Here is a 23,253-nt window from a genome sequence, read left to right on the forward strand (position 1 = left end):
ATTTTTTCTAAAAAGAAAACCTTTTCCGTTCAATTATTTTCTTTGATTGTTTGAATTATTGAAATTATTTTTTACATGTAAGTTTTTAATTTTTTTTTTTAATATGTTGGAACTTTAATCTACAATCTCCTGTGAATCGAACTCAATCCCTTTCCCATTGGAAAAAGAAATAAAAAGTGTATAAAGTCCAAAGAATGTCCTCTTCTGGGGGAGGTGAAATAGGATAGAAGTGACAGGCAGTGGCTGCCCAAAGTGGCGAAGAGACAAAACGGGGTGGAGGCTGGAGCTACAGACAGCGTGCCGCCACCACACCCTCAAGGAACATCTGGCGCCAGAGGTTTCACTGCAGCTTCAGCCAATGGGTTTTAAGGGGCATTTGTATGGGCCTACTTCAACTACTAGAGGGTATATTAAAACAGAGACTTCAAAAGGAAAGCATCACCAACTAAGATGGACAGAAATAAAACAGACGTGTTACTTCGTCTCTTGCCATCTTCTTCATCACCATCTCTCTCTCTCTCTCTCTCTCTCAATCTCCTATTTCATGTTCAATATGTCTGATGTTAAGAAGAAAGAATTGGATCTGTATTCATTCTACCCATCTGGTAGAAATCATGCCCAGTAAGATTCCTACTAGTTTGATTTGCTGTTGCTGCATTAAAGAGACATCTAATGAATCAAATGCACCCACAAGGAGAACAGAAAATTATGTGATCATCTTCAAACTAACCACTCTGATACAAAAGACACAAATTTAAATTATTTCCATGTATTTTTTGGTCTCAGGATGCAAGTTTGAGCTCTCAAGTTCTTTAAAGTCCTCAAGGATCCCGGATGGGCTGCATCCTCAGCCAGTCATAAAAAAATTTAATCATTTTCTCCTTCACAATCTAAACGGTTCATTCCTCGGTTAATAAATCATGCAACAAGTATTGGACGCCAGGATGAGGATGATCCAGAAGAGAAAGCAATCTGCTCAACTGCAAAATCTTGACCCTGTAAAATTTTTGGTGTAATTGCTGAGATTGGATCTTGCTTTAACTGAGAGAACAGCTTCTGGAATCTAGACAAATATGACTTCAAACTTCGCACATGGGTTGCTTTCAACATGACTTCTAAGATCAGCATCCCCTTCAAATTTGAATGTATACAAAGCTTGCCTCTGTGTCAACCCAACAGGATATATTCTGTATACTTTAAGTTCATTATCTCCTCTTATGCTTTCTGGTCTTTCTTCTTTCCAAATGGGTACATGATTTAGAGACTTGAACTTCTTGAGAATCGCAGATTGCAGGGCCTCCAGAGTCAAATTCCCAGACCTGGCCACAAAAGTAAAGAATGAGAATCCCTAAAAACTAAAGAGAAAAAACTAGGGAGCACTTGAATATCACTCAAAAGACAAAATCAAATATTGTTTTACATTGCATTCCCACATACAAAATCCATACTTCCAGAAAGGAGTCGTGGCAAGAGAAAAAAGGAGTCATCAACAGAAACAGCAACAGAAATTTGAGAGTAAAGTGTGCTAAAATATTATGCTGATTTTTTTTTACTTGCAACAGATTCAGGAAAGAAAGCATTACATTTTAATCTTTAGAGAAAATGGTCCATCACATCCAATCTACTTTTAGATCCCCTGGGACAAGGGTACCTACCCCTTTTGGCCCTCCAGTAAAACTCAACCTCAAGTGGTTCTTAATGTTGCCATTTTCCGGATGCATGTAAATGCCCATTCTAACCAGACCAATACAGAACCCACTTCGCAAATATGATAGTAATAGTAAATGAAAGAAAAACAAAAGGCTTGGAATGTTATGAAAAGTTTCAATAAAAGTAGCCCATTGTCAAGTTGAATGGCTTTGTTCTAGTGTGGCCTCCAGTCCCTTAATAAACTAACTTTAAGCAAGTGTTCCGGTTAATAGTGTTAGTGTCATGTTGTCTAAGCAATTCCAGCTCAAAACCCTGTTGCATTACTAGCTCAGGTGTACTGATCCTCTCCAGAACCCTTGCCCTTCAAAGCTTCATTGGAGTCGTTGTCATAGTGTATTTTGGAGCGGTTGGTGAAGGTAAGTATGATTTGGGTGGTTTGGATGGTACTTTCGTTAGAAAAATTTATATCTGAGCACATGTTTAGAATAGAGGATTTGATCGAATGGGCTATATGTAGGCATTCTTCAATTTTCTGAAGGTGACTGATCAATCCACCCAAAACTAACAGGCAATCAGTTGTTAAAGAAAACTACAAACTCATGGTCCATAGACCAATCAATCTCCACATATCAATGGCAGGTCAATGAATTGCCTTCTTTAATGCAATCAAGTGTTAAGTAATTTTGATCACTACCCATTTGTTCCATTAATAAGCAATCAATCAATGCTCAATCAATCAATCAAGTATATACATTCCCCTTCTCTTTTCCAAGAATCTAGCAGAGCATCCATGCTTTTGTGAGAGGAAAACACTAAATTGGGAAATTCTTGAAAGGGAAAGAAAATGATTTTGCTTGGAAAATCTCAATTTGAGTGAAACTTCATTGTCCTCGGTTTTTCTAAATCAAACCATCCAACTCTTGGTTTTGCTACTGTTCAAGTGGAAATCTAATCTACCTTGAAGAGTGCAAAGCCTGGTGAAGAGCAGTGCAAAGAGTGTTTAGGCAAGTGGTCCAAGGGAGAACTAAGTGGCTTGCGCTAGGTAAATCTCTCTTGTACCATTTCAATTCCATAATGGATTGTTTCTATAGCCTAACACTCATTGTTTTTTATCTCTTTGAAGATTTTCCACATACATTACATGTCTTGGGATATTTGTCTCATTTCTTTCAATTTCTTTTAGTTTTACTGATTATATCTTCACATTAGTTGTGGAAGTTATTTGAGATGAGAATAGCTTAAGCATTGTATGAGATTTAACTGAATGTGATTTTAATTTGGTTAAGAGGGTGCTGATTTTAATATTTCGCATGCGAGTTGGTTAAATTGTCAATTTAAATCAAGTAATGAGTATACTGTTGTTGGGACTGTTCCAAATCCCAAGTGCAATGATGAATGGAAATGGGATGGGTCCTCCTTACAAGCTCATGTCAGTGGACTCAAAAATTGAAATCCTTCCTGTTCATCTTTGGGGATGCTAAAGGGAGATTTGACCAGAGGTTGGTGGAAATAGGGAAAGGATGATCAAGATGAATAAAAATGAGCAAAAGGGGTCCGCCTTGGCCTCTAGAATCCTTGGACCTCCACAGCAAATTGGTAAGGGAAGAGACTATTTTCATGGTGACCTGCTAGATAATGGCAGAAGGTTCAAAGTGGAGATGCAGCAAAACAAAGCAGAAAGGTATTTATTGGTCTCTGTTATGTCAGAGGATGAAAGAAGATACTTTGAATTCTTCCAAAGGGCCTTGACCTTCTGCGTTGGGAAGCAGTAGCTCTAAAAATCAGAGACTTGAGAGACTTTGATTAAGGCAAAGCAAGAGCGGCAGCAAGGCCGGTCAGTTCCAAACCAGATCCTTTGATAGGGGAGGCAGTACCATTGGTCTCTAACAGGGTAGATTTTGTGGGGTCTACAAAGAGACAAACGAAACAGATAGGATAGGGGAGTATGTGTGGGTTCAAGGGGCAGTCGGTGACTACCTATCTGAAATGGAAGCCCTTAATCGATCCCTAGTAGTAAGATGGGTTGATAAGGATGATCCCTTCCCAGAGCTTGCAGATGTGGCTCATTGGATAGATCACCACTTGAAGCCTTTTAGTGGGACGAAAGTAGTAGGCTTGAGTGATTCCCTTTTCTCTGTTTATTTTCTTCTCCCTAGGCTCCCCAACAGGCCCTCAAGAATGAAGAAATCCTCTTGAATCTCAAGTGCATGTAAATTGATTGTTAATCTAGAGAAAAATAAAAATAAAAATGAAAATAAAAAAAGGTTGAATCACACCTTTTCACACCTCCCCCACCCCACCCACCATCCTTCAAAAATAGGCTACTAACATCAAGGGGGTCCAGGTATTGGGAAATATACAAAAAGCACCCAACTTACAAAAATAAAAAATGAATAAACAAAACTCAACATGCCTTATTCAAGCCCAATACATCAACCAAGTCTGCAAAGGACAGTACCTGACCACAAAACCAGGATCTTATTTCTATTATCCAAAGATGGCTAAGTCCACTGAATGTTCACTAAAATTTCAAGAAAGAAAAAAAGAAATATCAAATAGTCTATTAATAATGTGAGGCATCCAACCAAAATGAGTCACTTGTGCCAATCAATTCTCAAGCTGCAGAACAATTATGAACATGACCTACATTTCAACTTCAATTACAGATGCTACATACATTGAAGCCAGACCACTGCATTACTGAAAAGATGCCAATTCAGATAAGGAAAGGTGTTTGACATGACAAAAACAACAAGTTGGAAATGCTATATAATTATGAACACATACATAGAAATCTAAAAACAATGTCAGTTGAGGGGGCTAAACTAATGCATATCTTCATAATTTTAATTTCAATAATCATGCCATGAGAACAGCAGAAACTAAAAACATTTTTACCATGTGCCAGAAAATTCTTCAATTTTGTTGACATTAGGTTAACAAAATAGGAACAAGGAAAAAGTTTGCCATGGCTGCTAATGAGTTTACCTCAAGAAAATGGATTCCATTTCAAACCTCCCTCTTTCTCTTATGTATAAATGATACACTGTTTCTGAGCCTCTAGTGCACTTGCAAGGGCGTTTCTGGAAACCTGGGCTATTTTCTTCTTTCTCTCTAATTGCTGTTGCCAGGTGAATGCAAAGACGGCAAGAAGAATGGACCGCTGCCATATCTACAAGGGCCTTGAAAGAATCAGATGGGCCCTCATACTTCCACCTGACCAATGAACATCCAATTGTCACCCAGAACACCCATTGAGAGGACCAAATCAGAAAACAAAGAGAACTTCATAAAATGTACCCAACAAAAAAATTAAATAATTACAAAGGAAGTTTCTTGGTAAAAAAATTCTACAACCAAAATTGAATTGAAAATTTTCAAATGGTCATTTTCACTAAGATGAGATTGAATTTTACCTTAATGATTGGTTGTATGCCTCAGGGTGTTCTGCAAGATATTTCATGGTCTTTGCAACCGGTTCAGCATCTTTTAGCTCCTTAATATGTAAAATAGAACCAGGAGAAGGGGCAAAGTCTTGAATATTCGGAGCACCAATAACCACAGGTACACTTCCTACAATTCCGATTTCGACCTCCACAGTCAGCAATGCAAAAATTTCCTCAAATTTTTTTGAAGTTATGGTTTTCTCATCAAGGATCTATCCCAATTTTATCCCCTACTATAGCAAAAACCTCAATCATATTACTAACAACTTCAGAATGATCTATGAAACACCCTACTTAACCACATAATCATAGAAAATTCATGAAATAGAAGTTTGTTTCACTAGCAAAGGTTGTGATTCCCGAACCATAATTCATAATAGAATCTTTTAAGACCTAAAATTTTCCCAAACCAGTGGTTCTTCACTCCTTTCATGATATTTCCCTTAATCTCTGGACTCTTAGCTGTAATGGAGAAGACCAAGTTTGAATATTTAACAATTATCTGAATGAGACAGAAATGAGGAGGTGAGAAGAGATGCAGTTCAACTCTACCCCAATTTGAAGTAAATGACCAAGAATAAGATTTGACAACAAAATATTTCACAGAATGGGCAATTGCAGATGGCATATCTACAGATCATCCAGAATAAGATATTAGGCTAAAAAGAAGTAATTTTTTGTACCAGCAACAAGAGACTGGAAGAATTTTTCAGTAACATAATCCTCCTCATTGGAATTCTCAAAAGCCAGGCTAAATTTGTAGTGCTTCAGTGCTTGTACTTTGTCCACTGCAAAATAAATGGAAAACCATAAATATTGGACACAAATTTTAGCTAAGAAGTGCTAAAGATAGAAAGTGTCAAACATTAAGAAAATCAGAGAAGTGGCACCACATGGTATCATTATCAAATATAAAAACTATTCACTACAAGACAGGTTATTCTCGTAAGATAGCTTGCACCAAACAAAGCATATATATTCACAGTATTAACGCTTATCAATGATAATAATTATAATAATGAATGATGATAATGTGAATGAACCAGTTAATTTAGAACGATCGTTAAGCTTTGGATCCTTCATATGATTTCATTTGAACAGTTTTTTTGATAGGCATATGATTCATTAGAATAGTTAATTAGCTTCTTTTCCCTTTGTCACGCAAGGGAGACATGCCTCTTTTTAGTGATAAATCCTACAAGGTCACATAAATTTTATCTTTTCCTTTAATGTAGTAAACCCCAGTAAATTCTTGTTCCACCGAATTCATTTTTCTGTTTTTTCTTGTGTAGAAGGAAATTTTCTTGTAAACAGGAAAAAGTTTAATTAGGGACCTTAAGGGCTTGTACCAATAAGTCAGATTTCATCCTCTTATCATTTTCTTTAATGCAAAGGTGCATTTCCACCAAAAGAAGGAAAGAACAAATTATGGCCCAAAACTCTATCACCCTGAAGTATAAACTGTAAAACCCCATCAAACCTAATGGAGGATATTTGACAATATAGATGTTAGGGTAAGAACTGAAGGAAGTAAGTTTCACCCTAAATGAAATGAAGACCTAACTAATGGCCCAAACTGATCTAGAAGTATAAACCACTCATTCAAATAGTTACTCCATTAAATTCAATTGAGGATATTCGACAGTATACATGACATCAGAAACAATTCAGAATAATTAGAGAATGTTCTAACAGAAAAAAACTAATGATGAGAGAATGATTTCTTTTTTCTAAGTAATGATGAGATATTATAAACACATGCCAAAGAAAGAGCACAACAAGGTACACAGGAAGTATACAAAGGGCGCCAAAAAAAACCAAAAAAAAAAACAAGGAACAACCAAGACAATAAAACCAAAAAACAGCTCTCTCTTACCTACAACCTAACCAATAAAAAAAAATCAATTAGAGACAAAGTGTCATCACCTATATGCATCTTTACCCACGAAAAAATATTAATAAGGAAAGTGTTCTTCAGAATTTGGATAGACTGCTCCTCCTTCTCAAACAAGCTTTGATTTCCTCCATTCCAAATAGTCCACAAAATGCATAAAGAAGCAACTGTCCAAACCTTCTTGCACTTCTCACGAACGAAAAACCCATGCTACCCTAACAGAGTCTCTCTAGTTGTGCCTGACAGAACCCAAGGAACACTAACCAAAGAAAACAACAACTGCCAAAGAACCCTTGCCAAGGGACAAGGAAGAAGAATGTGATCTATTAACTCCTCTTCTACTTTATATAAACAACATCTATTGACCAACACCCATCCCCTTTCTTTTTTGTAGCTGCTCAAGAGTCAAAACCTTTTCCTAACAAGCTTCCCATGCAAAGAAATTTATTTTAGATGTAGCCCATTGCCCAAGGGTTCCAAATGACCCCCGCTGGAAAAGAAGGTGAACTCATCAATTCTAAGGCAGCATAAAGATATTTCATTGAGAAGGCATTCCTTGAGAGAATGATAGGAATGATAGCAGAATAATTCATAATATTTGGTATTGACAAATAATCCATTGACTATATGTTCTACACTGCACATTTCAAAAGTTCTAAAGAAAATATATCTGTAATTCATCCGGTATCTTACTCACATTTTATAAGCCATGGTTAGGATACTGCAAGGCATGCCTAACAAGTAATATCTAGATGACTAAAAAGGACCAAAATGATATAACCAAGGTCATACTGGCAAGGCAGTGGGAAATTTTACATTCAAGGTCCTTAATATTCTTGATAGGAACTCTACAGCGACTGCACCCTGAAGGTTGAGAAGGCATAATCTCTAACTCCTTGCAAACAAGTTTGTGAGGTTACCATCTAACTATAAGTCATTTGAACATGTGTGATTCTAATTTTCCTAACTTGAACTTCTTGAGATACATTCTCTCATAATCAAAAGTTAGAGCTCCATGGCCCTAGAAAGCAATCATTTTCAAAGCAGTGCAAATTGTATGAAACCTTATTCTACATATCAAAGAAAACACGTGTATGAAACCATATTTAGTTATACATTTCTACAGAATCATCAATAAAACAGGTGCAAACACCTAGAATTTCCCACTGCAAGGTCAAAGCTACAAAGATCAGCTGAAAACAAACACCTAAGAAGCTCAGAATAACAGAATCACCACAAGAACTTCACTTGATGAAAGGCAAAGAACTTGATTGCATAAACAAGACCAGCAAGCAGCACATAAACTAAAAACATACAATACGTATCAAAAGAATTAATACTAATAAACGAAAAACATACAATCTTCAAAAGCTACTAAAATCTCAGAATCTATAAATCTAAAAATAAGTATCTGGCACCTCATGTTTCTTTACTTTTTTTATTACAATATATTATCTATGGCAAAATATATTTGACCTGCTCACCTCTTCCATCACGGTTCCGATGGCAACCACCGTAGGAATCTATCTTGACATTTGCTTTTTCAAGTGCTTCAAGAGCTTGTAAGCGGAAGTTACGAGCACCACAATTGGAAATGAAAGCAGCTGCAATGGCACTTTCAGTTTTTGGTTGCACTGGTGCCATAATATCATACTCAGCCCATGAAAAATACCCAACAGGAACATCAGATGAGAGACTGGTTGTCATTATAATATCATATCCCCTCCTAATACACCAATCAGAATATCAGTTCTACTGACATTTTTGGCCTGAAAATTGATTTTTCAAGAGTAACAAAAGCCAACAGCAGGAATGATGATTGAAAAAGGATCAGAAATGATAACCTAAGTTGTCAGAGTGAATGCAGCTAACATGCTGACAATCACTTATGGATAAATCATTTTTTTGGGGATAAATTAAGCACCACAAGAATTCTTTGTATAAGTTAAGCTCACCCCCACCCCCAGATTCTATAAGACTCGAGCAGGGCCAAAAGCCAGGGGTGGTTGTGGGAACAACTTCAGCTACACAAAACATTGAAAATAACAGGAAAGTATCCTTTTTTTTTTTTTATGAATAAAGAGAGATATATTAATAAAAAGAGGCACTTCAAGGAAGCACCCCAACGTATACAGGAGGTATACAAAAAAGGGGGAAAAAACCTTTACCCATGGCCTAACCAATCAACAAAATCTACAATAGAAGTGAGACCAGAAACAAAAAACCCCATGGTCCACGCCCACAGATTACAAAGTAAAACCGATTTACACCCCTGAATCGAATGCTCTACATTTTCAAAAGTCCTACTGTTTCTTTCTTTCCAAACAATCCATAAAATTTACAGAAACCACAATTGGCTTCATTATGTTCACACGATTTAAGTGCCAGATGAAGTTATCTACACCCATGATTTAGGTACTGTTTGTCCACAATGAATATGTTCAGCCTCAAACTTGTCCACTGTTTCAACCAAAGCTTCAGATTTAAAAGAAAAATGCAATCTAACAGCCAGGACAAGCTTCAAACTGATAGAAAAATTTTGCTTTGACGGTTGTGGGTGTTTGAATATGCATGAGGTCATTCCAGATTGTGCTTACCCACCGTCGTGCCAGATCGATTTTGTTCTCTGAATAGTACTGAGCTGATTCCATTGATCGAATGACACTAGCTGTTCCAGCTGGTTGAGGTATACCAAATGAAGCATCAAGCTTACCATGGGAATTATATTCAAACTTACATCCCACAGCACAAGTTTTCCACTCCTGGATACAAGTGCAAATGAGAAAGTTCAGAATATATGAAAGATACTAACCAAACCAGAAAGAATCATTTAGTTACAGCTCGAAACTTCTCACTTAAGTCTAATAAAAGATCATGCAGAACTCATCACAACTGGGAAAATAATAAGTTTCTGAAGAAACATTAAGAACAGGCATTAGAAATGTAGAAACATTAAGAATCATTTTTATAGAGAAGCATTGAGAATCATAACCAAACAGAAAGTTGAGTTAGAAACCCAGAAAAGGAGAAAGATCCACAGTCATTTCTATAGTATATTTCAAAGCATTTGAATCTACAAACTGAGCACAATGAAGCACATATCTACTTTTTCATGCTGCACTTAGCATAATTCCAAAACCAAATAATATCAAAATTGATATCAACCACTGTTAAACAGATTCTATTTTGATAAATGGAACAATATGGCAGGCACCCCGTTTTTTCAATTCTCATCCACTTCTTCTTGTCCATTCTAAGGGAAGAAAATTCAAGCCAACCAAGGGTAAACCATCAGAGGCCTAAATTTTAAAATATGTTGCAATCTTTCAGATAACAATTCAAATCTGAATCTGAAGAGATTATGGTATGACAAAATGATGAAAGGCACCGCTAAACTTGCAAGATGATGGAAATGCACCATTAAACTTCTAGTTTTGACATTGCCAGATTAAAAGGAGTAGGTCCAGCAATAATCTCTCTGCCATCCATTAAGACTACTGTAAGATTTGATCAATCAAAACTCCCAATGATGGAATTCGCCACAATAAGATAAAATGCCAATTAAATCTCAAATTTGTACTGCCCTGCCCTATGTCATTGATAACTACTTCAAACAACTGCCGAGTTTAGAACCATTAATTCAAATTTCCAATTTGAAACATAATATTTTCCCCATTTGACTAAACAAAACCTACGTAACAGGACAAACCCAAAAAAGCAAAAAAGGGAGTTATGAGAATATCCCATAAAGTACACTAGAAAAGAGAAACAGATTAGAGAAAATCCTGGAACAAATAAGGCACTGTTTGGTACCTGGGTTTAACAGATGAGCACTTCATTTCCAAAGGAAAAAAATGGAGGAAAAAAAAAATCCCCAAAATATCAACATAAAACACAAAGACTCAAATTATCATTTTCCTTACTATCCCTGAGTTTTCTTAGCGACCAGGCAGGGTATCAATCACAAACCTGCTCAGCACCGGAAACCAAGATGGGGTTCTTCCGAAAATCCCTAGAGTATACCACTGCATCTTCTTTCTCCAACCACTCCTCACAACTCTCCGATTCCAACCCATCCAATCCCAAATCATCACCCCCCACAGCCAATTCCTTCGACGCCGGAGGTGAATAGAACGAGTCGGTCCACGAATTCACTACATCGACGTTCTTCGCTATGTCAAGCCGACCCAAGAACGCGATCTCCGCAACAACAACTAGGGCTACGAACAGAGGCATCAGATTGGACCATTTCTTCTTGGTCGGTGTCAAAACCGATGAACCCTCTTGAGTCGTCTCTGCTCTTGTGACATACCTTTGAATGGGCAACAAAGCCATGAAATTTCTTCCCCTTTTCTGCGTTTTCCCGAGAATTTGAGATAGAATGAGCAAGAACGCTCAAGAAAATAGTTATAAATAAATAAATAAGCAATTTTCTATCTAATTGAGTTGGTGATGGACATGAACATCCGAGGAAATAAAATAGAGAAGAGAAAATGGGTTTTATTCTCTGATAGCACGATTTTCTTCGAATAGAAAAATGGAGAGGCCTCCAGGGAAGACTTTCTCCATTCAGACGCCACTGGGTCTCTTGTTTATTTGTTGAATGTGAATATTCTACCCCATTCGCATTCCTCTGGTATATAGTTTTGGTATGAGTGGCCAAAAGTCTTAGATGGAGGCCGGTGATTTTTGTATGATGGGATTATCGCAGCCGTTCAATATTTTTATCCATTTAAATTTTGGCTTTAACAGAACGAATTTGAGTGTGAGTGATAATGCCTAAGAAATGCCCTAATTCTACCTTTCGACGGTTCCAAATCCCAAAACTAAAAGCAGTTGATTGCTCTCCATCCCTCTTTCTTTTTACCTTTTAAAAATAAATTATAAATATTTTTTAATAAATTAAGCTAGAGAATTTCAGATAAAGGTAATAGACAATACTTACCTTTAATGAAATAGATATGAGATATTCTACATTGTGGATCCTCTTATCATTTCCACAAGTGATCCAATAGAAAAAAAGTTAGTTCCTAATGTATGAGCCCCTTTATATGCAGAGCATATAATATTTATACTCTTAAGTATGAGTCATTACAAATGTCGATCATCAATCCAATGAAGACCATGAGGATGAAACGCAACGAAAACTATTTGAAAAAAAGTTTTTTATATTATATTAGTATTAATTCTTTTTTAATTATGTATACCTGTTTTTAAAGTCATAAGGCTCTTTGGACCTAGAACAGATAATATTTACATGATATTTCTTCAATCATTTGGACTAAGAAGCAAAAACTTTGATAATTGAGAAAAAATAAATTCATTAAAGCAATGATCGAGTGGTTATGATATCATATTAAAATAATATTTCCTTTTCATACTATAAAAATAAAAATTAAAAACGATTTAGAATAATGTATGTAAAAATGTCAATTAAAATAATTTTAATAACTCTTTAATATTATCATTATTTTTATTATGCTGTTACTTGTAATTCTTCTAAAATATATATATATATATCATTATTTTTTGATGTCATTATATTAATTAATATTATTAAATCAATTTTAAATCATTACAACCTAAAAACATTTCCCAATTGTTATTCGTAATACCATTTTTACTAATACAACATTTTACATTCCTAAACTACCATCCCTTATTCCTTTCCCCTCTCTCTCCTCTCTCCTCTCTCCTCCCCAACCTCACGTCCCTAACCCCCCCCCCCCCCCCCCCCCCACCCCACGTAAACTTTGTTTTTTTGTTCTTTTCATTTCTTTTATTTTTTCACACTCAATTGTTTTTCATATTCTTCTTATATTTTAAAACAAAATAATTTCTTTAAATAATAAATTATAAAATGATTTTTTCACCAAAAATATATTATATAAAATTATTTTATTATATTCAATGTTTTAATGTGAAATTCATAACCCAATTTTTTTAAATAAAAATTATTATTACCTGAAAATTGTCATCAGATGATTGAATTTTGTTATTCATTATATTTCGTATGTGATTCACAGCCTTAATCAACTAGAATTTAGAGTTAATATGTTGAAAGGAAATTAGAGAGAGTTCTTTATTAAAAATGGTATATATGAAAAAAAAAATGATAAAAAAATGTTACGTTTAGCAAAAGGGACATTGCGAATAACAACCCCCAAACATTTTTATCCTATTGTCATTCATTAAGGAATCCGTCTATTTCTCCATTTGATCAGAAACCAAAATTAGGTAGACCTCATATTTCTCTTCATTCATCTGATTTTATTCCTTATTATTGAAGTAAAATGTCATTAGGGATATGGTTTGGTTGAACTTTCAACTTTACCTCTAATTAATTTGTCATTTGCTTTTATAGCAACAACATGTAAAATCAACAGAGAACCAATTTCAGTACTTGAGAATTGGGATAAACCCAAATGACAGCAAACAAGCATATTCCTGGCTCAAGTGGCAATCTCACCCATTGAAAACAATAAGCACATGGTATCATGTATTTAAGTTTGTTTTTCTGTACATGAATATCATCAGCAATGAGATGAAATGAAATTCCATCAGACTTCATGGAAATTTTAAGAATGCATCTATGTTACAAGAGGGAAAAAAAAAAAGAAAAAAAAAAAGGAAAGCAAGAAAATGGCTGACCTATTCAGTAAATGAACAAATCTAAAAAGTTCCAATGCCCAACATGCATTTATATATGCCTATTAAAACTTAGAATCCTCACTCATATTAAGATTCAAGACTATATTCACCTTACAAAAATGAGGTCGAGATTGACCACCTTTTGATCTTATCTTCAGTATATAAGATGGGCTTTCACCAAAATCTTCTCCCAGAATTGTTGGCACAAACAGTTTTGTGAGAACCCCACAAGGTGAAATGCCCTTTTCTTTTGTATTTATTTGTCATTGGACTCGTTTCTTTGCTTGTTTTTCTTCAACTAGGGACAGTATAGAAACCCTACTTTTTTCTGCTTCATTTTTTTTTTTTTGGTTGTATTGGAGTTCATGGTTACCTTTCCAAACTTCGTTCCAAGAAGGAATTCAGCTCTCATCCAAAGAAGTGTTAACATCATGTTCTGGGGAGACAACTCTCAGGCCTTTCTGATAGTCACTCATGGCATGCCCTTTCTTCTCTTTCTGGAGATTGGTAGTACTGACAGACGAATCTCCCTTCATAAGGAACTTCCCACTCGGCACACACTGAAAGGGAATGTAAGAGAGAGGACAAAAAGTGAGACTACTCTCCAGTGATCATGTGATTTCAAATTTTTGTGTCAGTGTGACTCCTAAAAACAAATGGCTGCTACAAAATCAGCTCTACACATTACTTGGTCTGTATTTGTAGCATCAACCGTATCTGCCTTTGTCTTCAACTTTTTTGCCCTGGACACCCTGCTTGACTTGTTTTCTTGCTCTTCATCTATAAAGTTCTGGTCTGAAACCTCTGCAAGAACCCAAATTTCTTAAACATTTTGATGATAAAAAGCATTAATCAACAAAACTGAAACAGATGAAATGACTTAAAACATAAGATGAATGTAATTAACCCCAATAGATGTGAAGCTGAGAGTATTCTAGTGGTCTTAATTATCCAAAGCACACAGATGGATCAATATGATCAAATATGGAACTACTTCATCACAAGCAATCATGTAAGCACGTAACCATGTACTTCAGGGATATCCATATCAATTACCATAAGCAAAATAGTGGTTATACTTAATATGTTTATCCAAGAGGAGAATTTCACTGAACACGAGTATTAAAGATAAGCATCTTCATAGGTTGTGAATCATACTTTGATTTTAAAAGCTCTGGATATTTTAAAGAAAAAAAAGGTTCAGTGCTGGTCTCTTTTCAACAGTACTTCATTCGTTTCTTGGCAAAAATATGCTCTACAAAAACAAATGAGTTAATTTATTAAAGTTGCTCTTATCATGTGAAATACGAAGGAATGAAACTTTTTGGTTTTATATTTCATAAGCCCTAGTAAAGGAAAATTTCTGAAACAGGAACCCCGTAAGACAGTAGAATGAAACCAAACCAAAAGGAATGTCATCTCTAACCAAGGCTATCTAGATCAGATAACACTCCTTTGCAAATAAAAAATGTACAAGAGTACTTAAAAAATGTTCAAGGTGCCTCAATGAATTAAAATGATGATAATAGATGCCATGAACATATAAATATATAAGGAAATGCTCTAAGTGTGTAAATAACCAAACATCCAGAAGAAGGCTTCCTCAAAAGAATAACATCTTGCTTTAAAGTAGAGCACCATATGACTACAATCATCAACCACACTATTTAGGTTACCATATAGTCACAGTCATACCACCTAAAAGTATAAATCTATATATTTAGGTCCAAATCTAAAAAATATAACAACAAATAATGCGATGTTGAAGAAGAGTAGCAGTAAGTGCATAAACTAAAGGTAAGTTTAAAAATTAATTGAAAGACTTGATAGAAATCTTTGATCCCTTCTACAATGTTATTTGATTTTTAGTACAAGTAAATGACACAAGGATGGATTATCATACAGGTATTTTTGAAAGTTTCAAAAACCAAAAGCCAAGGAATGAGAAAAAGAATTAACAAGAAGCACATCTCTCCCATAAAAAAGAAATCAACCAATCAACAAAATCTAAAAAAGACGTGAGGCTCCACCTAAGGACTTTCTAGCCCAAAGCCAAAGAAGGCACAAGAAAAAAATTTTGAGAGCTTGATCCATTTGTTATACATAGGCACCTCAAGTACATTCCCTCATAGTGGAAAGGATGACCATAGTAAAAGGGCTGTTGATTACAAGCCAAGTTCCCACTGTTAGCAGGAGCACAAAGCAGTGAAAGAACTATAGCTGTACAATGCAACCAATACACATGGGAGCTATAATTTTTTTATTTTGATGGGCATAATAAAATTTATTAAGCAATCACCCAACAAATAGGGGGAAATTTACACACACAGGGAGTATGCAAAGACGTGGACAGCTGGTATGGAAACCATACACAACATGTAAACTGCATGTCTTTGGGCTGAAACAGGAGCAACTGTGGCAAATTCAAGTCAAAATAGGCAACTTAGTTTCTTCCAATGGTTATATGAATATTATTGGTGATCTGGACTAAAAATAACTTTGCCTGACATGACAAGAAGCAAAAGGCTCATTTATGGCATGCTTCCAACCAATGGTTGATCCAAATGAAGAGAAACTGAAAACCTTTAAAATTCTACAGCTCCGTTCACTCAACCCCACACAACAGTATGGTGGATCTCCATCCTTGCTGCAATTACTCCTTGCCACAAGATTATGCATATCTTAATTTATCATGGTTGAGCATCCTGGTGATATCACTTAATTTGTCTTCATGGTTCTGTTAAGCAAAGGGGGGATCTTATTGGTGATATCACTTATATCTAATACTAGAAGTAAAAATATAAACAGATCAACTCAAGAGTGTGGATAAATAATGAGTCGGGGCATAAATATTAAGAAAAAAGAGAATCTTATTAGAGCTACAAAGATGATTCCAGCATTACCTGTAATGCCACCAACTGAATCCTGGAGCCATGGGTGACATGCAGAGAGGCGCTTGGAACTTGTTGCTAAGCCATGGGAGGCCTTCCTCTTCCCTCTTAAATGGATTCCCTTGCTAGAATCCACACTCTGGTTCCACAAATCAGAAGATGTTACATCATGCTGCTGGCCTGCAGATTTAAAATGACAAATCCAAGGATTTTCCAGAATATCACGAGACTCGGCTGCAGCATCCAATAATAGTTGATGCCTTCCAAAATTTCTCTTCCGCCAGCAGCCATCTTGTAGAACTGTGTACTGGAAAAATGAAAATTTTCCAAGAATTATAACAAGGAAAAGGATGTAATGGCAGAAATTAATTTATTATATAAGTACCAACCTCATCAGAAGAATTATAGGCGTTCACAGCTAATTCTTGGAATGAATTTAGCTCCATCATTTTCACTTTTGAGCGCCGACCAAATAAACCCATAGAAGAGTGCAACTGGTTAACAAATGAAGATTCCAAAGAATCAAGATATAAACTGTGCTTCTCATCCGTCCATTCTGTTGTCTGGCCCTGTTGTGGAAAGTGGAAACTACCAATATGAGAGAACAAGCAAATTATTTAAAAAGAAGTGATGGAAATAATATAAATGGTTATGTATGTTCTTTGGACTGAAGAACAACAATAGATATGAGCACAAATGCTGATAAGTTTCTATTAAAGAAAGTAAAACTAACTTTGTAATACAACCAGGAAATAAAAGTTTCATTATTCAGTTAGAATTATTCTTTTTTCTAAATAGTGGAAGCACCTATTTCTCTTGATGGGAATGTATTCATTCCAGCAAGAGATTTGAGACAAACCCTCATGAGGAATTTTAACTACAATCCATACTTCAATGAGTAGTAAGGCACAAAAAGGATAAGCCAAACAGGAGACTTGGCAAGCAAACTCAATCAGATGGCCGACAGTGAACACATCCCAATTTGATGGGGAGCAAGCTTCATATGTTTTAAGAAAAAGTCATTCTACTTTTACAAAACAAGACATCCTTAACATCTTGATCATACCATCGGTCCATTGCAAACCCTTGTTAAGATAAGTTAAATCCATGACTAGCTCAAAACTTAATAAAATCATATAAGATCTATTTAAATAACAAGTTGATTTAGTATAATCCAACAATGTCTCAAATGGTTCATAATATGTTTATCAATGTAAATTGAAAGCAATCATACTGCATCAACACAATTATAATAAACTCCAGAAATAAATAAACATTTACAACTAAAATGCAACTAATTTCTAACAATCACAATGACATAGCAGTTCTGTAAAAAAAGAAAGGAGTACTAATCATATGCTTGATATGATCAAGGACATCCATGACAGAGCAATAGAGTCATTATTTTTTTTGCATTGGTTATGGGTAAGCTTACTAGGAATGTTGACAAAACAAAAAGTGCATCTTGTCAGTGGGTAATATAGTCTTATTTGATAAAACTACAGCAGAGATTGATTCCAAGATAGAACTATGAACAGAAACTTCAGAATCTAAAGTTTTTAACTTAAGCAGGACTAAAAATATATGGAAAGTGATTTTAGTAAAACTAGAGAAGAGATGATAAAGCAAAATACTTTAAGTGATCATTTCTGCTATCTCAAATCAATTATACATAAAGAAGGGACAATTAAAAGGATATTACACACATGTAGAGCAGAGACGTGCATCTTGTGTGATAGAACATGTTTCAATTGAAAACTATTATAGAATTAAGGCATGTTTCAGACGCCTACCTTGTTTTCTTATTAGTACTTCTTCTCCTCACCTCATTGTACAAGACAAGTTTAGATCTACTTGATGGTATATAGAAATTTAAACCAAAGTTCATTCAACTGATTTCTGATGACCAAATAAATAAATGGGCTATCAGAGAAGAAAAGAGAATAAAAGGGAAACATCAAAGATCTCTATACACCCCTTGTTTGCTTTGTAAATGGACAAGAGAAAAGAAGAGAAACAGGTGTATCTGGGGAGAGATCTTTCCATCCCACCAAGATTATCACCTCCAAGGCGAGTCATTTGAAAAGAACTACAAAACGAAGTTGAATGCAACACTTCTATACAACATACAAGAGTTTTTACAAAAACTTTGCATGGGCTGATTCTTTCACTTGCCTTCCTTTCTTCCCATTCCATCTTATGAATAACCTAAGGTAAGTGCTCCACCTTCCCCCTTCTTTTCTTGTTCAATTTTTTACTTCTCTCCTTATGTGGTGGACCAAACAAACTGCGAAGGATTTTGTCCAAAATGTTATGTAACTGGAAATTGTACTCCAAATTGTAATGCGAAAGTTGATGGGTATCCAATCCTAGTTGACAATGAAAAGAAGGCTAAAGCTTTATCAAATTTATCTCAAGTATTTTGTTAGTTGTATGAAAAATTTTGTTTTTTTTTAAGTTACATAGTTTTCTGAATTTCATTATGTTAAAATTTTGTTTCCAAAATTGCTTTCTGCCAAATAGAGAAGCTTATGTTTACAAAATTATTTTGAAAGTTGCTAAGGAAAAAGTTTGCAGATTTTATTAATTTAAGGTTTCTATTATTTCCTGGAGCATATAAATTGCAAGTAACCCAGAAATGCTTCTATTTCAATGAAGTTTTTGTATTCTTTTGGAGAACTTTTGCCCAGTCAAAATCAAGTTTTTCCATGAACATCTTTCATTGATTTTGAATCCATACTCAAACTCATGTCTTTCACATTCCATGCGTTTGCAGATGCTCTTTGTAAAGAGTGTGCCTTAATGGAGTTTCAACATGCGCTTCCTTGGAGTTCCATGGTTTCAATCTTACAAAAGGAGAAAAAGGAGGTTTGTTGTGCTCTCATGGATTAGAGGCCATGAAAGGGGCAAGTTCAAGATTGCCTCCCACATTGGTGGGTTCAGGATTTGAACAGTCAGTGAAATATTGTGATTTGGTTTAAACTTATCGCAGAGATTTGGAGAACAAGAGCTCATGGGTTTTTTTATTTTTCTCTTTTTTGATAGGAGTCATTTTTCCCCTAAGATAGAGACATATTTAAAGGTTTCCATGCATGAATTGACCAGCAAGTAATGGTCAATTCAATCACAAGTGTTGCAAAAGTAAAGAAGAATGAACCACATGATGATTGTGAGGAAACCCTAAAGTGTTGGTATCAAAGGGGGAAAACCACTAGCTCTCCTTAACTGAATCTTCAATAATGGTATACCACTATGGGAAGCAACCCTCAATCTCAAAAACTCCATGAATACCCTTGCTCATTTTTCTAGTGAGACACCATTCTTGAACTCCATTGAAGCACACCATGAAAATCCACGAAGGCCACCTTGGAACTCCATGGAGGCACTATCTTTTACCCAAGAATGAGTAGATAGTGAAGATGAAAAATTGGAAACATGGAAACAAAATCTCAAAATGTTTCATGTACGATAGAGGATTTTCATAAAAGAAAACAATTCACCTTTTGTAGGGAGAAAAATGTAAGAAAACTTCCTAGGATTCTTTATTTATAGATATTAGAAAACAAGGAAACTTAATTACCACATAAATTTGATATTTTTTCCAATTAAAATTTATTCTCCTTCCTTTTTTTTTTTTATGATAAGTAATGATGAAATATTATAAACACCGTGCCAAAGAAATAGCAAATCAAGGTACACAAGAAGTATACAGAGAGCATCAAAGAAAACAACAACAACAAAAAAAAAAAAAAAAGCCCAAGGAACAACCAAGGTGGGATTACCAAAAAAATAACTCCCTCCCTTACCAAGAACCCAACCAATCCACAAATTCAATAAGGGACATTGTATCACCACCTATATAAAACTTTACCCACAAAAGAAGATTACAATGGAAAATGCTCTTTAGAATTTGGATAGACTGTTACTCATTCTTAAACAACCATCGATCTCTCTCTTTCTAGATAGTCCAAAATATGCATAAAGGAATAACTCTCCAAACCTTCTTGTGCTCCTTTCTGACGAAGGACCCATGACACCCTAACAAAGTCTCTCACTATGGCCCAAACCTTCTAAAAATTTGTTTTCCTTAAATATCTCACAATATTCAATCTTCATTTATTTCTACAAAATTCTGATGGGCGAATTCAATCAATCATAACAATGACTCAATCAATCAAACTCCCTTTCTTGATTGATCAATGATGCAACAACTTGAAGGCTTTTGGAAAACCCCAGTTTTTGGAAAACTGTGCACTTTCAAACAATCTTTTATGTAATCTGTAATGCACAAAAATTCCCAAACTTTGCTCTCAAACTCATACCTTAATTTGGAGACCAGATACCCAACAAAAATTCAATAAAGCTTTGATCGAGGTCATTGATAACATGGATTGGTTGCAAGAGACTCAAACAACTTCATGATACAATTTGGAGCAGAGTTTCCAACTACACTAAAGTTTTAACAAAATCCCTAATAAAAAAAATAAAAGACAATGGGTATTAATTTTTAAGCTACAATTATGTGATGTATTGTTACCCAAGAATAATTCATGATGCAATACATGGAACCTTGAAAAAAAGGTTATCTGTAGAAGGGTGTGATTTAGTTGCTTGACACTCAACACAAGCAAACACTAAATCTGAATGCTTAGGCTCAGCCACATGGAGCCTGGCAGATATCTATCTACAATGTTGTCCTTTTATAATTCCCAACTCTTGTGCTCCAATGCCTTCAACTTGAAATCAAATAACTCTAGCATATTAATGTAACCATTGGTTTGTGTTGCCAATGGAAGGGCCATCTTAGGTGACTTTTCACGTCTTGATGCTGATAGGTGCTGGTGTCACTTCTAAATATTGTTATTATTGAAGTTGTTCACCATTTTATCAAAATATACATCAACTATTTCTAGTTTCATAATTTGTCATGAATGAATAAATCTTCTTATTTTTTTATTCTAAATGAACTTCATTGAACAAGTTGGTCATGGTAAATGGAGTGATCACCATAATAATTAAGTAATAATGTTCAACCCTACACTAAATAAGTGTTAAAAATTCTTCTTCCTTTCTTATTGCACAGTGATCTCCTGCTGCAATGCCGTGCTCTTTAACCCATTCCATTGTTCTAATATAACAATCTCTTATAAGATTCAAGAGAATAAAAATACAAAAGAAAGACCCAACTCAATGCTATGAAAAATACGCATATATATGGAGTTCGAAATGCTATGCAAAGACATAATTGAGTCATTTAGTGTCAAAATTACACCATTAATAACAGCTCAGGTAGTATACATTCAAACCCTAATCAAAGTATAACAAAAAAAATCTCAAACAATCAAACATTAATACCCCATAATTAACCTTATAACCCATATCCACCACACAAAACCATAATATCAACTATATAAAAATAATTAGAACGGATGCGCCCGGTTTGGTTACTAAGAAAATGCATGACAAGAAAAGAAACAACACAACTCTTAATTCTCCTGTTTCTCATTATTCTCGACCCAAGAAATGAAAAACCTCCTCTCAACTAAGCACAACACAACTACTCCGCTCCGCCGAGTCAATCCCCTCATTTTCTCTTCCTTTCTTCCATTTTCTCACACCCCAAACAACCCCCACACCGAAAAAACCAATCCAGTACAAGAAAGAACAGAAAAAATTACCGATCTCGCATCCCCATTCGAACGCAAGCAAGCTTTCGAGCCGTCAACCGTGGAAGCGGATAAGTCCGAACTCGCCCGAGTCACCGCACTCCCACAACCCTCCGTCCCTGCGAGATCCGAAGCCGGCGGTGGCACCGCCGGACGAAGATTCTCGGCCATATCTAGGTTTCAGACAATGAGAAAGCGTGCGAATTCAGAGAAAATGGACCCTAAAATTAAGCAATTAGGCAGAGGAGAGCGAAAGCAGGACGAAGAGAGATAAAAAGGGGAAGATATTGGGGCCAATAAAGGCTCCACATGGCGTCGCTTTTACACGTGTCAGGTGCCACGAGCTGGTGCCACATCAGTCTATGATAATATCTTTCCGGCCAGATATTTTTGCTAGCCCAACAACCTCAGAATCCTATTTCATTATTCCTTCGCAGCATTATTATCATCGGATATTATGAACTTGTCTAAAAATATCTTCATCAATTTATCACACCAAAACCCATCATTGACCTCGCTTTATTTTCCTTTTCCAGCTGGAATATTAAGTTAAAATTTTATCTTATTAAATTTTTTATGATATTTTCCATTTGTAAAAAATAATAATAATAATAATAAATTCTCGATATATCAATTATATCCCATTTCATCATTTATTTTATAAATAATAGGGTTAATTTAATTCACCTCCTAAAATTTTGATAAAATGCATTTAATTCTCTTAAGTTTAAAATTTCAGTATCCACCTTATTATTTAACCGAAACCTTAAGAAAGATAAATGAAATTAACTCCTATTAAAGTTGGATTTAGGTGTCCAAAATAGATTGATTGACGCAACCCAATAAATGATAAAAAAAGGAAGCAATTTCCAGGGTTTTAAAACTATTAAGAGAAAATACGTTTTTTTTTTTTCACTTTTTTGAAGTTTCTTTTATTTTATCTGAAAACCTAAGGTAAAGATTCTTGTATTATGAGAAAATAATGGTATGATTCTCGTTTTCATATTTTATTCATGACCCGAGATAAGAAAATTGATCAATGAAACAATTAATAT

At 35.1% G+C, this 23,253-nt stretch overlaps 2 protein-coding genes across 2 annotated transcripts; both read right to left on the minus strand.

Annotated features, from left to right (window-relative positions):
- Positions 1-692: 692 nt before the first annotated feature.
- LOC117911323 (putative fucosyltransferase-like protein) lies at positions 693-11,582 on the minus strand. The gene is made up of 7 exons (XM_034825644.1): positions 10,960-11,582; positions 9,592-9,752; positions 8,475-8,716; positions 5,780-5,884; positions 5,067-5,223; positions 4,639-4,866; positions 693-1,319 (listed from the first exon to the last, which is right to left on the minus strand). The coding sequence occupies exons 1-7, from the start codon at positions 11,323-11,325 to the stop codon at positions 1,064-1,066; spliced, it is 1,515 nt and encodes a 504-aa protein (XP_034681535.1). The 5' UTR covers positions 11,326-11,582; the 3' UTR covers positions 693-1,063.
- A 1,860-nt stretch (positions 11,583-13,442) lies between these two features.
- On the minus strand, positions 13,443-22,444 carry LOC117909014 (cold-regulated protein 27). The gene is made up of 5 exons (XM_034822916.1): positions 22,211-22,444; positions 16,922-17,101; positions 16,545-16,839; positions 14,330-14,445; positions 13,443-14,201 (listed from the first exon to the last, which is right to left on the minus strand). Exons 1-5 carry the CDS (start codon positions 22,367-22,369, stop codon positions 14,043-14,045), a joined length of 909 nt encoding a protein of 302 aa, XP_034678807.1. The 5' UTR covers positions 22,370-22,444; the 3' UTR covers positions 13,443-14,042.
- Positions 22,445-23,253: the final 809 nt, after the last annotated feature.

Source organism: Vitis riparia, chromosome 3 (genome assembly GCF_004353265.1).
Source record: "Vitis riparia cultivar Riparia Gloire de Montpellier isolate 1030 chromosome 3, EGFV_Vit.rip_1.0, whole genome shotgun sequence".
NCBI lineage: Eukaryota > Viridiplantae > Streptophyta > Magnoliopsida > Vitales > Vitaceae > Vitis > Vitis riparia.

Coding starts and splice junctions, on each gene's coding strand:
- LOC117909014 (XM_034822916.1), bottom strand. CDS start 22,369: ATGGCCGAGAATCTTCGTCCGGCGGTGCCACCGCCGGCTTCGGATCTC. Junction 16,840..16,921: donor CCTATAATTCTTCTGATGAG/GTTGGTACTTAT, acceptor TCATTTTTCCAG/TACACAGTTCTACAAGATGG. Junction 14,446..16,544: donor TTCAGTTGGTGGCATTACAG/GTAATGCTGGAA, acceptor GGGTTCTTGCAG/AGGTTTCAGACCAGAACTTT.
- LOC117911323 (XM_034825644.1), bottom strand. CDS start 11,325: ATGGCTTTGTTGCCCATTCAAAGGTATGTCACAAGAGCAGAGACGACT. Junction 5,224..5,779: donor CTTCCAGTCTCTTGTTGCTG/GTACAAAAAATT, acceptor TCGGAATTGTAG/GAAGTGTACCTGTGGTTATT. Junction 4,867..5,066: donor GCATACAACCAATCATTAAG/GTAAAATTCAAT, acceptor TTCATTGGTCAG/GTGGAAGTATGAGGGCCCAT.